This window comes from Sinocyclocheilus grahami, unplaced genomic scaffold (assembly GCF_001515645.1).
Source record: "Sinocyclocheilus grahami isolate Dianchi unplaced genomic scaffold, SAMN03320097.WGS_v1.1 scaffold441.1, whole genome shotgun sequence".
NCBI lineage: Eukaryota > Metazoa > Chordata > Actinopteri > Cypriniformes > Cyprinidae > Sinocyclocheilus > Sinocyclocheilus grahami.
Genome location: NW_015505620.1, coordinates 256,577 through 273,841, shown reverse-complemented (window position 1 = coordinate 273,841; position 17,265 = coordinate 256,577). Strand labels below are relative to the sequence as shown.

Here is a 17,265-nt window from a genome sequence, read left to right as displayed (position 1 = left end):
TTCATATGTTATATGTGCAGCAGCAGTATTTCCTACAGACTCACAGCAGCATGTTGTGGATGCATTGGCAGTAGCAAGTCTCGGTACTTGCTCTGCCTCAGCAGCAGCATAGAAGATCATTTCCATCAAGACCAAACACATGAAGTTTGCCAGCTTATCAGACAGTGAACAACATGTTTTCAACAACATGCTTTCAACAACATGTAATCTTCAACAAGTTTTCCATTAAACATTCCTTGTGGATTTATCCATTTTTAGAGTTTACACAGATAAAAAAAATGCTGTTTTATGAAAAAAGTCTTGGACAATTTTGCGACAGGTAGGATTCAGTTTACGGCACTTCTCCTTCATTTCTATGGTATCCGAAAACAGTGATTTACTGTTGCACAACTGAAATTCAGCGAAGTTAAATCTAATTGGTTATCAAGGCAAATGTGATCTAAGTTGGCCGTTTCAGACCTTGGTATTGTTGCCCAATAAAAAGATTATCTCTGGTACAGCTATCCACTTTACTTACTATATACGACAATAAATTACACTTGCTTGACTGTAGGGGGCTCCAAAATTGCAAAAATAAACAAAACAACATACAGTTGCCTTAATGTTTATTGTTATTTTGAAGCATGCATTATGTTTTCGGTTGTGTACTAAAATAGCTAGTGAAAAGCAGTGAAGCTAGCAAAGACCAAGATTTTTTGCGCTTTTCACTTTTTTAGTTTACCTCAAATTGAAAGGATGATGGTAGATGATAACACAGGTGAAAACATCCCATAGACTTACAGTTATATTATATGATTAAGAGACCAAATATAATGAGACTTGCTAGTGGGCAACCACCTAGTAATTCCCTACTATCCTGGAAACAAACCACAACACCCTAGCATTGTGGAGGTGAATTTAGCATTTTGTAGTTTATATAAAGCGCAGGGTTGTAAATCTGGTAGTCCAGCCAAAATATCCACTTAGACAATGAGCAATGACCATTTTGTCACACTACAGTGTAAATGAGCAGCCACCAAATCTTAACAACTACAGTTCTGTTCACTGGAACCCAGACATTTGTTATGACGTACAAGTCAGGAAAGAGTTTAAAACAATGACACCATGGCTTCTCAAACTAATAAATGAAGGGTGAACCACAATAACACGCTATGAGGCAAGGGATTGTTTCACTCACATTTTGTTTTTAATTAGATTTAAGGGAAATTGAAACAGAATTACACTTTGAAAATTCCCCTTCATTCCAATTCTTGCATAAAAATGGCCTTAAGCTCACATTAGGGCTAAGAGGGTCTCCCTATCTAAATGTAAAGCATGCAGTTATGTCTGATTTTGTAAAATGTCTGAAAACACCATATTATTTACCCTATATTAGTGCACTCTAAAAAATGCTGGGTTAAATACAACCCAGTGCTGGGTAAAATAGGGACAAACCCAGCAATTGGGTTGTTTTGACCCAGCGGTTGGGTTACTACCCAAAAGGTTGGGTTTAACATTTAACCCAACCGCTGGGTCAAAACAGTCTAATTGCTGGGTTTGTCCCTATTTTACCCAGCACTGGGTTGTATTTAACCCAGCATTTTTTAGAGTGTGGTGACTGCTAAGGCATGTATCATAGAAGAAAGTCACCAGAGAGAGAAAGGAAAGAGTGGGAGGAGGTCTGAATAGTGACCAGAAAATGCAGAAGTGTTTCCCTGGGTCTGAGGCTAATGCCTGTGATTTCAACAGAGAATCTTGCAAGACGGACTTCCTTCATTATGTTCTAGCTGTTCGGAGTTCCTTATTTCTCTTTACATAGAGAAATAACAAAACAGTCCTGACAGACTGCATTCTGTTGTCCCATGCCCAAATGATTCCTCTCATTAAATCACATTAAACTTACACACATTATCCTTATACATTGAAGGACATTTTTTTCAAACTTCAAACTTAACATTTCAAACATGGGAAATATCGGTCAGCAACTTTAAAGGGCACCAAACCACATTTTAAAGATAGTAAATTAATCATAAATCGAAAGCAACAGAATAAGAAATCAGCAAGACGTGACAAAAAAACAGAGCACATTTCTTCTCACGTCACACTATATTAAATGAAAGACATTACATAATATAACTATGAGACAGTTAGCAACTGTAACTAAGGTTGACCCTATTACAGGAAGTCTGGGAAATTCTGATGGATGGACACAAAATGCGCAATTCTCTTTTGCGCCATGATCTTGTGTGAACTTGTTTGACCTCACGTGCCAACGTCAATCATGAGTGCTCATATATATATATATATATATTGGGAGTAACTAGTTACATGTAACAGAATTATATAATTTAATTACAAAATAAATGTAACTGTAATCTGTTACAGTTACTGAGAAAAAATGTGTAATTAAATTACAGTTATGAAAATGTTAATGATTACAGTGGAGGGGTACATCTGAATATATTCAAACACATAGAGTTTTTTATTGATTTCCTTCCAAAATTGCATTGACTGCTCTAAAATATGAGACACCAATGTTTAGGACACAGGACACATGTTTCTTTGAGAACTGTTTTATTTCCTATTTGGGTTTGTGTATATGCTTTATTTATTAAATTAACAGTTTTTTCCCCCCAAGGCATTGTAAGATGCCAGTGTTTCCTGTCATATGCAAAGATTTGATTTCAAAAAACCGTATCTATTAAATTATATCTTGTAATGATTTTAAATCTGTACTGTCTCCAAGTAAAAAGCAACAAAAAGAAGTGCTAAAGTCAGATTTTGTGGTGGCTGTGCTTTAAAATTAAATGATTATAATCTTATATTCAAGTGATGAAGGACTTTGAAAGTCTGACTGTAATCAGTGTTGAGTGCTACTGTAAGGTTAACACTGCCTGCTTTAAATGTTTGTAAATGATTAACAGTTTAGAGAAAAAAAAATTTGAAAAAAAAATCAGAAATGTATCTTTTAGAAAAGTAATCAAATGTAATCAGTTACATTAATAAAGTAATTGAAATAGTTACACTACTTATTCCATTTTAAGTAGGGTAACTTGTAATCTGTAACCTATCACATTTCCAAAGTAACCTTCCCAACACTATTTACCCTATTTATATATATATACACATACAGAGATTTAAATGCAAATTACATAAAAAAAAATTCAAAGGCTTTAAAATACAAAATCAAAAAAGTATTTTGTATTTCAAATACGTATTTATATTTTATTATATATATATAAATTATTAAGCTAATAAGGGGATAACCTTTCAGAATGTGATCAGTAATGATGCTAGACATTAGTAACTGGTTTAACACAGGGAAATCAATGGTCATTGAGAGGTCAAGGCGCACCAAACGTCAGAGGCTCAGCATTACCCAATTCTGTTTCTGGTAACACTTATGAATAATGGTCCGTTGTTAACAAGTAACTATGCAGGAAGTAATAGGTAGTACTACATTAACACTTAACTTAATACTATTAACTAATAGAGGAGCAAGATTAACTAAGCAGTAAGTAGTAGCAAATTTAGGACAAAGTAGTTCCTTATTAGATATTTGATAATTATTAAATAAAAATATCCTCATTGAGAACTACTTGTGAACTATGACCAGTTAATAAAGAATAACCAATTAATTACTAATCACAACAGTAACGTCTTAAAAGTGAACAACTGGGTTCTTTGTGGAAACTAATTTATGAATTTGATATCCCCCAAATAAGTCGGCTACATTTTAAAATTGTGATTACTACTCTTACCAAAGGATGGATGTTCAAACTTAAACATAGAATAATAATAAAAATGAAAATTCACTTAAAAATCTAATGCAACTGGTGCGGTCGCACCGGGCCCCGTGGCGAACAGACCAAGGGGGCCCCCCTCCCTACCTCTCACCGGGCCCCGCGTCAGCTAAGGACGGCCCTGAATATATATATATACAGAGATGGGCACAAATACATGAAAATACAAATACAAAACACTGTGAGAAAACATTTACTTAAATGCAAATTACATTCGATTTTTTTCAAAGGCTTTAAAATACAAAATCAAAAAAGTATTTTGCATTACAAATATGTATTTTAAATACATGCATCTGAAATACTGCCCATTCCTATATATATATATATAATTATTATATATTTTTATTTAGAACTATTAAAAATACAAAAGGAAAAAACACATAATAAATATACAAATAAGTACCAATAAACAAAAAAACTAAAATAACAAAAAAACAAATCAACAAATATAATTTTTTTAATCACAATCAGCCATAATAAATCAGACATACCATTTTGAATAATACAAAAATACTAGTCCAAATTACGTCCTACTTTATCTATCTATTAAAGGGGTCCTATTATGCTTTTTCCCTTTTTTAACTTTAGTTAGTCTGTAATGTTGCTGTTTGAGCATAAAAAGATCTGCAAAGTTACAAAGCTCAAAGTCCACTTCAAAAGGAGAAATTTTATTTAACAGAAATCACTTTTCAAAAACTACAACGAACGACTCGTTTGGACTACAACGCATATTTTCCGGGATTTGTGATATCACAAATATCGACGAATGGGACGAGACCTGGTTGAGCTGCACTAGAGAAGGCAACGAGTGTTATCACTATGTCGGAGACGCGCTAGCTTTCCCAAGGCAGACGAACTTAGAGTGGTTACAATCATCCGGGTTTAAATCGCGCTCAAATTGATTTGATTTTGACGCAATATTTACACTGAAGCTCACAGGCGGTAAGGGGCGTGACATTTCCTGACCAGGCGCCGAGTGCTGCTAATCACAACACACACTGGCCCAGCTAACCAATCACAGCACACGCTGGCCCAGCTAACCAATCACAGCACACGCTGGCCCAGCTAACCAATCACAGCACACGCTGGCCCAGCTAACCAATCACAGCACACGCTGGCCCAGCTAACCAATCACAGCACACGCTGGCCCAGCTAACCAATCACAGCACACGCTGGCCCAGCTAACCAATCACAGCACACGCTGGCCCAGCTAACCAATCACAGCACACGCTGGCCCAGCTAACCAATCACAGCACACGCTGGCCCAGCTAACCAATCACAGCACACGCTGGCCCAGCTAACCAATCACAGCACACGCTGGCCCAGCTAACCAATCACAGCACACGCTGGCCCAGCTAACCAATCACAGCACACGCTGGCCCAGCTAACCAATCACAGCACACGCTGGCCCAGCTAACCAATCACAGCACACGCTGGCCCAGCTAACCAATCACAGCACACGCTGGCCCAGCTAACCAATCACAGCACACGCTGGCCCAGCTAACCAATCACAGCACACGCTGGCCCAGCTAACCAATCACAGCACACGCTGGCCCAGCTAACCAATCACAGCACACGCTGGCCCAGCTAACCAATCACAGCACACGCTGGCCCAGCTAACCAATCACAGCACACGCTGGCCCAGCTAACCAATCACAGCACACGCTGGCCCAGCTAACCAATCACAGCACACGCTGGCCCAGCTAACCAATCACAGCACACGCTGGCCCAGCTAACCAATCACAGCACACGCTGGCCCAGCTAACCAATCACAGCACACGCTGGCCCAGCTAACCAATCACAGCACACGCTGGCCCAGCTAACCAATCACAGCACACGCTGGCCCAGCTAACCAATCACAGCACACGCTGGCCCAGCTAACCAATCACAGCACACGCTGGCCCAGCTAACCAATCACAGCACACGCTGGCCCAGCTAACCAATCACAGCACACGCTGGCCCAGCTAACCAATCACAGCACATTTCGTATTTCAGAAGGCGGGCCTTCATTTGATACAGGAACTATTCGAGCCGTTCATGCCAGACTGAGGAGAGAGGTGTTGTAATAATGGAAAATGTGTGAAAAATAATGTGTTTTTCGAACAACCTAGTATGAGAGCCTGTTCTAGTACACCCCCAAAACAAAATCAAGACTTTGTAAAAGACCATAATAGGCCCCCTTTAAAGATAAAGAAGACAAACAGAAACAAAATCAAGCAGAACAATGCTGAAATTCTCACTCTCACCCCCCACTTCTGTATTTATCAAAAATCTATCTTTTATACCTTCTTTTAAATTGCAACATATTAACACTTTCTTTGATATATCCGTTTAATCTATTTCATGATATCACCCCACAAATCGAAATACACATACTTTTGAGTTTTGTCCGTGCATTTTGCTGTCTCATATTTAAAGCCCCTCTCAAATTATAACACCCCTGTCTATCTGTGAATAATTGTTGTGTATTTCTAGGCAGCTGTTTATTTTTTGCTTAATAAACTATTTGTGCAGTTTTAAATTCTACCAGATCATTACATTTTAAAGTATGAGATTTTAAAAACAATAAATTGGTATGCTCATAATATCCTACTTTATTTACTATCCTAATTGCTCTTTTTTGTATTGTACTTAGCGTTTGTAGGGTGGTTTTGTAGGTGTTGCCCCATACTTCAACACAATAATTTAAATATGACAATACAAGTGAACTATACAGAATATAAAGTGCTTTCTCATTCAATACATGCCTTGCTTTCGCAATTACTCCAATACTCCGTGCTACTTTTGCTCTCACATGTTTAATGTGGGGTTTCCAACAGATTTTGTAATCAAGAATCACCCCTAGAAATGTATTTTCATATACTCTTTCTATTTCAACAATTGCCCCAATGATTTCTTTGATTAAAGCCATATCAATGTCGTTCCAGTCTGTGGACTTTTTATTCTTCCATTTGCTAACAATTTCAATAATCTCCTTTTCGTCAGTTGGTTTCAAATACATAGAATTTGGATTATTGTCTAAAAAATCCATAGCCTTCACCTCTCCTATTACTGTCTGTTGATTTTCAATTCCCTCTGCTAATCTTGGTCCGACACTTACGTAAAAGTTATGAAACCCATTAACCACATCATTCATGTTGCTTACAGTCCCCTCACTGTCTATAAAATACTGAGGATATTCTATGCTCCTTGATCCATTCCTGATCATATTATTTAACATATTCCATATTCCCATCATATAATTTTTATTATCATTTAATATTTTATTATAATAATCTTTCTTACTTATCCTCATAATACCAGTCAGTTTATTTTTATATCTTTTATACTTATTATCAGCTTCAATAGTTCTGTGCTTTGTAAATTCTCTATACGAGGTATTCTATATTACAAGCATTTTGTAAGCCTTTTGTCATCCATGGTTTCTCATTAAATTGATTCTTTCTTTTTAAAAATTGTTTTAAAGGACATTGTTCATCATATACAGTTTTAAATATCATCAGGAATGTTTCATATGCTTTATCAGTATCAGTTTCCTCATACAATTTTTCCCAGTTATGTTTAAATAATTCACTTCTTAATTTATTTATTGATTCCACTGTTCTAATTCTCTTGTAACTAATTACATTAGTATCTTTTAACTTCACATGATGGCAAGCACACATTATAAAAACTGGTAAATGGTCACTTATATGATTAAAGGGGTCATATGATGCGATTTCAAGTTTTCCTTTCTCTTTGGAGTGTTACAAGCTGATTGTGCATAGATAAGACCCCTGAAGTTGCAAAGACTAAAGTCTCAAAACCAAAGAGATATTCTTTATCAAAGTTAAGACTCTGCCACGCCCCCCTAAAACGGCTCGTTCTAAGTATTTGAAAAATAATGTGTTTTTTGAACATTAAAGCATGTCAACATATTCTGTTACACCAAATACATAAAATAATGATCTTTAAAAAAGCACCATATGACCCCTTTAAGTAATTCTGTTTGTGAATATATCATCTATTAGAGTTGCACAGTGAGATGTTATTCTGCTTGGTTTAGTTATTAGTATATATATATATATATATAATATATATACAAGGGAATTATATAAGGGAATACTATTTCAGAATGTGATCAGTAATGATGCTAGACATTAGTAACTGGTTTAACACAGGGAAATCAATGGTCATTGAGAGGTCAAGGCGCACCAAACGTCAGAGGCTCAGCATTACCCAATTCTGTTTCTGCAATACTGTCATTAATTCACAATATTACTCATATTTCAATGGCGCAAAAAGTCATACGCAGACTACAAATGGGCGGAGTTCAGACGCGAATAAAAAGCAGGGCCGATCAGCCAGAGCGCACACTGTCCTGACATTACACCGCTCTCATCAGGTCGGCGCTCTCTCTCTTGTCAGGTCTCTGAAGTCAGCGTTTCAAAGGCACCTTGTCTTTGGAAGCAACTTGATTTTGGAAATCCACGCGTTTGTTTCTGTCCGCGAAGAGCCCGTTCCGCGCGCCACTGAAGAAGATGAGCCGCTCGCGCTGTGTTCCTCTGCTGCTGTTAGTGCTCTGCGGAGCCGCTGAGTTCGCCGAAGCCTGCAGCTGCTCTCCTGAACATCCTCAGCAGGCGTATTGCAATGCGGATGTCGGTAAGACTCCATGCTTTTAACTAGTTCATATGCATAACCATGTCTGTATTATATTAATACAATGTCGTGTGCGTATTCCAGCAGGTCTAACTCTGTTCATAATATGACAGACAGCACCTGACAGCTTCTGTTATTCTAACAAATATGGTAAACTTTTAAGTGATGATTTTGTAGATATTTGGACTGCATTCAATAGTATTTAATTCCAAATGCTAAAGGAAACCAGCAATTTGTTTTGCAATATTTATGTAAGATTGCATTCATAGTAGTGGACAGAACCACAGATAGGCTCTGGGGTCAGAATACTAAAAGTGTTTATGTGCTATGCTGTTATTAATATAATAGGGCTCTCAAAAGGGCACAGCAGGGTCCAGCATTTTAGCTGTCTTGGTAGTTTTTGTGTGTGTAATTGATCACTCTAACACTATTTTACAGAGTCCTTGTGACTCGTAACATATAGCAGTAACAGTAAATTATCCATAATTCCAAGCAACTAACCCTAAACCAAAACTTAAACCTATGGCACATGTTGTTAATTAACAATATAAAATATTGTGTTAATGTTTCTAGATAATCCAATGAGTTATATACCATAGAAATGAAAAGTACTTTAAATCTCTTTCTTTGGAGCTTCATGGGCAAAAAAACGAAAGGGTACGCTTATTCATAAAAATCTTACATTACATAATAGCGGAGTTAAAAACAAAAGACTCAAAAACTAACATAATTATTTTTTTTTTAAAGGCGGTTCTGTGGTTAAACTCTGAATGCAAAAACGAAAGGGTACGCTTATTCATAAAAATCTTACATTACATAATAGCGGAGTTAAAAACAAAAGACTCAAAAACTAACATAATTATTATATTTTTTTAAAGGCGGTTCTGTGGTTAAACTCTGAATGGATGAGTCACATCATAAGTCATTATAAAGCAATTTAACACACACCTGCTCACGTAACAATATCAAGGTGTGATGCACTTGGCAACAATAAATTACCACAAAAACTAGCCTTCACATTGTCTTTATGACATACAGTACACCTATTAATGATAACAAGTTCTGCTAATTCTTAACACTCACACATAATCTTTCTATTTGCATGATTCCATTTATATTCATCACTCTAGCATGTAAATAACATAAAGCAGTCTTGTCCACTGATAGCTGTGCAAGTATGTACCACTATTGTGCAGTATATATACTTGGAAATCTAATAATGTTGAAGTGATGGGAGAGAATCGTAGGCCTAATTTTAGCTTTATTGCATCACTGTGTGTAACCTGCCTCTGATCTGGCTGTGATGCTTTGACCTTCAGTGTCCCTTCAGTACCCAGCCATTACATGACCTATGCATTTTCCATTGTTTGTGGCCCTCTGATTAAGACCTTTTTCGACAGGCTGATTACAACTTCAAAAAATGGAGAAAGTATTGCCACATGCTAGCAACATATTGGGGTTTGCCTTTGACGTTAGTTAGATGACTTGGGATGTTGAGACTTGGGTTACTGGAGTCAGGCACAATCATGATGTACCCGAATTACCGCACACCCACCTATGCGTTGAGTGACTTGCTGAAAACAACATCTGCTGCGCACCACAGGAATTGCCAATCTTATTCTTGTACGTGTCTCCGTGATGTTGGCTGTTTGAAACTCCCACATGACCCTGGCCTGATGGTTTTGAGATTCAGCCTATAGTCAAGTCAAGTCATATTTATTTAAACAATATAATGGTGACCCATACTTGGAATTAGTGCTCTGCGTTTAACCCATCCAAAGTGCACACACACAGCAGTGAACACACACACACCGTGAACACACACACCCGGAGCAGTGGGCAGCCATTTATGCTGCAGTGCCCGGGGAGCAGTTGGGGGTTCGGTGCTTTGCTCAGGGGCACCTCAGTCATGGTATTGAAGGTGGGAGAGAGCGCTGTACATTCACTCCTCCCACCTACAATCCCTGCCGATACAAGACTCGAATCCACAACCTTTGGGTTACGAGTCCGATTCTCTAACCATTAGGCCCTCATGCCATATGGGAACATATAGAAGACAATAGTGTCATTATTCCGCTCAATGTTGATTCAATTTAGTTTCAATAACAGGGTCAGCTGTAAAGCAGCTCTGCTGAAGACAATGGTGTCATTATTCAGCTCAAGTCCGTTCAGTGTTGATTCAGTTCAGGTTAATAACAGTGTCGAACATATAATGACACCTACACACAATTACTCTCAGAAAGAAGTTGTCAGTTGTTCATTATGTTGTTTTAACTCTTCCCCCAGTAGATGTTTAGAGCTGCGTGTCCAGCCTGACCTGTAGATTCCCCTTTACATGTGTACGGTGTCCCACGGGACCTACAGAACCCATAAATGAATGATGTGGAGGGCTCCGGTTTCCCCTCACATACCTGGAGCTGAAAACAGCACCCGCACTGTGTGTGTCTCTTCCGCCTCGGTGTGGAATGAATGTGTGGAAAAGGGAGGCTGTGATTAAACCAGTATAAACCCTGTGTGTGTAGTTACTGATGAGAGAGGCATGCCTGACTTGAGACTGGGATCCTGTGGGTGTATTTGGCATTCTGAGTGTGTGGCCAATTGAAAAGACGCTCTGTGTTTGGGCCTGAATATGCGGACGGTATGTATGGGCTCTCTGAAAACTCAGATATATGAGGGGAATTGTTTTATAGGGATCAGGTGTGCCTCACACGTCCTGAAAAGTGAAGATGCGGGCTCTTTGATCGCCCCCTGGTGGCTGGCTGCAGTACAGGTCATAAACCCCGCCCTCTCATGTAAACGAATGGGACTTGAGTCAAAATAAAAAAATTAATTACGCTTCCAATACAATTTTCCCGAAAGATGGTTTTGGTCATTTAAGGTAGTTGTTATCACGTTGATATATTTCAATTGTTCGTTTTTGTGATAAGTTAGTTTTTGCTAGTAATTTGATGCTATAAAAATCGTTAGGGTTGATTGGGTCTGCGGGAGTTTGGCTGGGAGTTTGATACGACGGCTCCACCTCATGACACTACTGCGCAGACTCTGGCTCCAAACGAATCTCTACTGCGCAGACTCTGGCTCCTAACGAATCTCTACTGCGCAGACTCTGGCTCCTAACGAATCTCTACTGCGCAGACTCTGGCTCCTAACGAATCTCTACTGCGCAGACTCTGGCTCCTAACGAATCTCTACTGCGCAGACTCTGGCTCCTAACGAATCTCTACTGCGCAGACTCTGGCTCCTAACGAATCTCTACTGCGCAGACTCTGGCTCCTAACGAATCTCTACTGCGCAGACTCTGGCTCCTAACGAATCTCTACTGCGCAGACTCGGGCTCCAAACGAATCTCTACTGCGCAGACTCTGGCTCCTAATGAATCTCTACTGCGCAGACTCTGTCTCCAAACGAATCTACTGCGCAGACTCGGGCTCCAAACGAATCTCTACTGCGCAGACTCTGGCTCCAAATTACGTCGTTTACTCAAGATGGCAGCGGCCATACTGAGATGCTTTGGCTTCACTTTTCTATAGTGGAAGGAATAGGAGACACGTCGTCCATCTTTTTTTACAGTCTATGATAGGGATATTTTATCTCTCTTATTCCTATACACTACCGCTTAACACTTTGGGGTCGGTACGATTTTTAAATGTATTCTCTAATCCTCACCAAGTCTGCATTTATTTGGGTTTATTTTGGGGTTTTCTATTTGAAAATATTTAAAAATGTAATTTATTCTTGTTATTAATTTTTTTAGCACCTGTTCCTCCAGTCTTTAGTGTCAGATTTCCCTTCAGAAGTCATTATAATATGCTGATTTGCTGCTCAATAAACATTTATTATTATTATCCATATTGAAAACAGTTAAGCCTTTTTTTCAGGATTGCGTTATTTAACAATTATTGCAGGTTTACGTCACATTCTGAGTTTGCATTTCACCATTTTTATGCAATTCCAGGAATACTGAATCTGTTTTTGTGCAAGTGAGATGAGTAAATGCATGTTGACATTTAGAATACGACTACAATAACTATCATGCTTACACAAGCGCACAAAACGCCTCTGCAATTACTCCCGATTTCTCTCAACATGGAAACAAGAGAGGTCTCAATCAATAAATGGAAAACAAACGAACTTGTGTTATTTATTTGAAAAAGCAACGCATATATTTTGTTGTGAATTTAAAAGTAATGTGTTACTTTACTAGTTACTTTAAAAAAAGTAATCTGATTACGTAACGAGTTACTTGTAATGCGTTACCCCAACACTGTAGAAACCACATAGCACTGCTCTAGAACCTCTCCTTACATCCATGCAACTGCATAGCAGTATGCTTACGACCTTTCTAATGCATATCAGTGCCTTAGCAAGGCACAGAACACCATGGGAACCACCCAGCCATGCTCTAGCGACCACCTTAGCAGCGCTCATGGAAAAATCTAGTCTTTCAATCTCCATTTTGTTCAAAGCATGTGATCCTACTTACTGAATTGCTTTATTAATGGAGAGATTAATTTGGACTGAGCATTTGGTATTTGTATGGCAGCAGCTCTATGGGGAACAGGCAGTGTGAGGGTGGAGATTAAAGCAGCAGGGCGAGCGGGGGGCAAACTGCCTGCTAGAGTCAGAATGCTGACTGGCTTCCTGAATATCAGGCTGGGAGCACATTCCTTGCACTGCCCTCCGCTAATCAAATACTCATGTGTCTCCATACGCACAACACCCAGCACCTGTAGTACAGAGCAGAATAACAGCAGCTAGATAAGATACCTTACTCTATACATGAAGGATAACACCCATTTACAGTGGGGTAAAATGTGCAAGAGACATTTCAGGTTAAATGGTTTTAAATGGTATTTTAATGGCTTTTTCTGTTCTATACCTTTCCAGTCATCAGAGCCAAAGTGGTTGGACAGAAGGAGGTGGTCACTGGTAATGATGTCTATGGCTATCCAATCAAAATGATCCGATATGACATCAAACAGATAAAGGTTAGTGGAGAATCCTATCCACCACTTTCAATCCTACACTGATTTTATTTTCCTGAAGCCAAACACAGAACTAGTGCTATGTTATTATGGAATTACCATGATTATGACATGTATACTGTTACTGCGACATAGCCTCATTAGAAAAACATTTGTCCAAAACTCCAAAAACGTACCTGTACATATAATTCAATGCAGTTTCCAGCTCAAATGAACACTAGTGGCACTAAAACACCAACAACTTTCAATCGTATTCAAACTAATTATGATTACACGTGCATATTATTGATTAATAAAGACTTATTTTTTGCACAGTTCCTTACATAATACAAGGGTATGGCCTCAAAAGACTTTTTACCACAGTGCATGAATTGTAAACGAATACATTTTGACCTTTACAGCACATAACCAGCTCCATATGTATGGCTTCTCTGACAAAGTAAACTTGCTCAAAAGCTCACCCGGTACAGCATTGCATTTAATGGCGCTTTTCCACTGCGTGGTACGGCACGGCTCAGTACGGCATAGCACGGCTCGGCTCGGCTCGGTTTGCGTTTCCACTGCAGTTCAGTACCGCTTTAGAGTGGGCGGGATTGTTCACATGTCGTTATAGTTGCACCGCCTCTACTGCCGCGACTCCTGAAAAACGTTTTCATTCCGCGTTGCCCCATCAAGCTCTCGCTGGATCCGCTCCTCTGCTATCAACGAGAGGAACGTCTGTACGTCCTCAACAGACAACGAAACAGCCATTTTTGGTGCGCTCGTTCAAAAAAGTTGCGTTCAATCCTTCGTTGGCTGTGCCGATATAAATCTAGCGGGTCTGCTGTGTCTCGTGTCGCAAGTTCAGTGATGGGTTCTCTCCGGCCATCCGCTGATCAGCAGAGTTTACACGTCACGTTTTGGTAACGGTACGGTTCACTTGGAACCTCAACCGAGGTGGTACTGAAAAAAGTACCAGGTACCAAGTACTGTACCCAGTGGAAAACCCCCCCAAAACTGAACCGTACCGAACCGTACCGTGCCGTACCATGCAGTGGAAAAGTGCCATAAGATGCGAAACGCTTAGGTATGGACACGAGTCACAAATAAAGACCTCAAAGACATGTAGAAGCAAGCTAAAATAGCCTGGTTGCTTCAGCAAATGTGTTTGCTTTTGTTAACACTTTCAGTTAGGTTTAGTGTAGGGTTTAGTTTAGGTGGTACGCTATTTACAAACGCGGTTAAACTTTTAGCGCCACTGCCGCGATACATACAACTATTTTAATAAAACGTTGCCAGATTCAAGTTTATCTGTAAAAAACTAAACAGCTTTTAGCACTACTCACTAGACGTTTCACTTTGAAAGTGTCACAAAATGTGCAATAAGCAACCTAATATCATTTTGCCACAGGCACGTTTTTCTAATAAGCCTAGCTTGACAAAAATGAATCAATGATCGACTTTGTTGCTAATGTTATCAGAATGCTACATAAAAAAAATAGCTACATAAATTCTTCATACGTATGTAATATCTTTATATTATAAATTTACCTTATTATTTTTTTTGCAAAATATTGAAAAACAAAGACGGCATACCAAATATAATTGGTAATTATTAGCGCCACAAAGACGTTAACTGTTCTTTCAAATCGTAATCTTCCATTGACTGTAATTCTGATACACGAAAACAGAATGCTTACAATATTAAACCAAACGAGAAAGCCAAGACGGTTTCTTGACTTCTTCATGCCATCTTCTTTCACTAGATGTTTAAGGGTCCTGACGGAGATATCGATGCCATCTTCACGGGCCCCTCATCAGCTTTGTGCGGGGTTAATCTCGAGAGCAGTGGCCAAAAGGAATACCTGATTACTGGTAAGAGTCAATTAACATGTTGTGAAAAATAGTGTTTGAGAAACAGCATTTGCTTCTGTAAACTGTAGAAACTTCAGTGGCACCTTTATACCAACACCATCTCTTTAATCTGCACAGGTAATATGGATTCAAATGGCACATTGCGTATAAATCTTTGCGACTACATTGAATCTTGGGAGTCTCTGAGTCTGACACAGAAAAAGAGCTTGGGTCAGCGCTACCAGATGGGATGTGATTGCAAGGTATTTCTATCTATCTATCTATCTATCTATCTATCTATCTATCTATCTATCTATCCATGCATCCATGCATCCATCCATCCATCGCTCTTCTGTCTTCACGTTCTCACAGCTCTTCTCTTGTCTTTGTGCAGGTCGTCCAGTGTCCTACGATTCCCTGTTCCATTAACGACCCCACAGAGTGTCTTTGGACTGACTGGGTGCTGGAGGGAACAGTTCAGGGTACACAGGCTCAGCACTACACCTGCATTAAGAGGAGTGACAGCAGCTGTGCCTGGTACCGTGGATCTACCCCACCTAAAAGAGAGTTCATGGACATTGAGGACCCATAAACAAGTCCTCAGCTCGATCTCTCATTCAGAAAATCCCCCACAACACAGCTTACCTGACCTTAAACTCACACCTTAATTCTGCAAATGCATTCTAGAGCTCATGAAACCTGTCAAGAACATGTTTGGGCCATTATAGTGTCAACGCAAATTCAAAAGAAAAAAGATATAATATGGTAATATTTTTGTATAAATGAATGAATTCAAAAAAAATAATGAATCATATTTTGCATAGAGAAAATAAAGTTTAAAAGATCATAAAAATGCCAGTCGTGCAGTTTTCATTATGGTATTACAAATATATATTCTCATTATTGTATTGCAGTATTTAGATCATAGAGAATGAGAATTACAAACAAACTAATAAAGTGTAAACATCCAGACATGCTATGATGGCATGGGGAATATGCTGGAAATATAATGCAAAATATAATGTTCTATATTTTCTTTTTGATTTTAGGGTGAATTGTGGTGCAGAAATGTATGTGTGATATTTTCCAAGGCATGACAGAATGCATACATTTGGTTGCATGTTAATATATGAATTGAATCTTACCTCTAGTGTTGAAATGACAGGCACAAATGTTTCTCTTAAGCACTTTAAGAACCCAAGTGTTTTTTTGCTAGATTTTTGCTCTCCAATAAAGAGGAAATTGGTTACAACATTGTTTTTCAGTTCCTCAATCACAGCTTGAGCAAAGAGTTTTTCATCTTTTATGCTGTCAATTTTATTCTTACAGCGTAAAGCAGAAAGAGTGAAGTTATTGTGCCATAAAGATATATGGGACAGATGATTAGAAGGCTTTGCAGACAAGCTAGTTTATGTCAAATTTCTGGAGAAATTGCCATCATAAAGAAAAAAAAGGATCTTTTATAATTTGAGATAAACTACCAGTCACAATTTTGGACACGCTTGACTAAATTTGTGTTTCTCTGCTTAAATTTAAATAAATTTTACACACACACACATACACACACACACACACAGACACACTCACACACACAGACACACACACACACTCAGGTTTGTTTTTGTGAAAAGTGGGGACTCTCCATAGGCGTAATGGTTTTTATACTGTACAGACCGTATATTCTATTGCCCTACACCAACACTACCCCTAAACCTACCCCTCACAGGAGACTTTGTGCTATTTCAGATTTTCAATACACTCCATTCTGTGTGATTTATAAGCGTTTTGAAAAGTGGGGACATGGGGTAATGTCCTGAAAAGTCACCTTCTCCTTGTAATACCTATGCCATACCTTTGTCATTATACAAATTTATGTCCTCATTTGTCACAAAAACGCGCACACACACACACACAGACACACACACACACACACACACACACACTCACACACACACACAGACACACACACACATACATATATATATATATACAGTATTTATATATATATAGAACATTGTTTTTTGTCA

The 17,265-nt window shown here is 38.7% G+C and overlaps 1 protein-coding gene across 1 annotated transcript; it reads left to right on the top strand.

Annotated features, from left to right (window-relative positions):
* Nucleotides 1–8,103: 8,103 nt before the first annotated feature.
* timp2b (TIMP metallopeptidase inhibitor 2b) lies at nt 8,104–16,830 on the top strand. The gene is made up of 5 exons (XM_016233947.1): nt 8,104–8,423; nt 13,308–13,408; nt 15,151–15,259; nt 15,377–15,501; nt 15,633–16,830. The coding sequence occupies exons 1-5, from the start codon at nt 8,303–8,305 to the stop codon at nt 15,828–15,830; spliced, it is 654 nt and encodes a 217-aa protein (XP_016089433.1). The 5' UTR covers nt 8,104–8,302; the 3' UTR covers nt 15,831–16,830.
* The last annotated feature ends 435 nt before the right edge of the window (nt 16,831–17,265 follow it).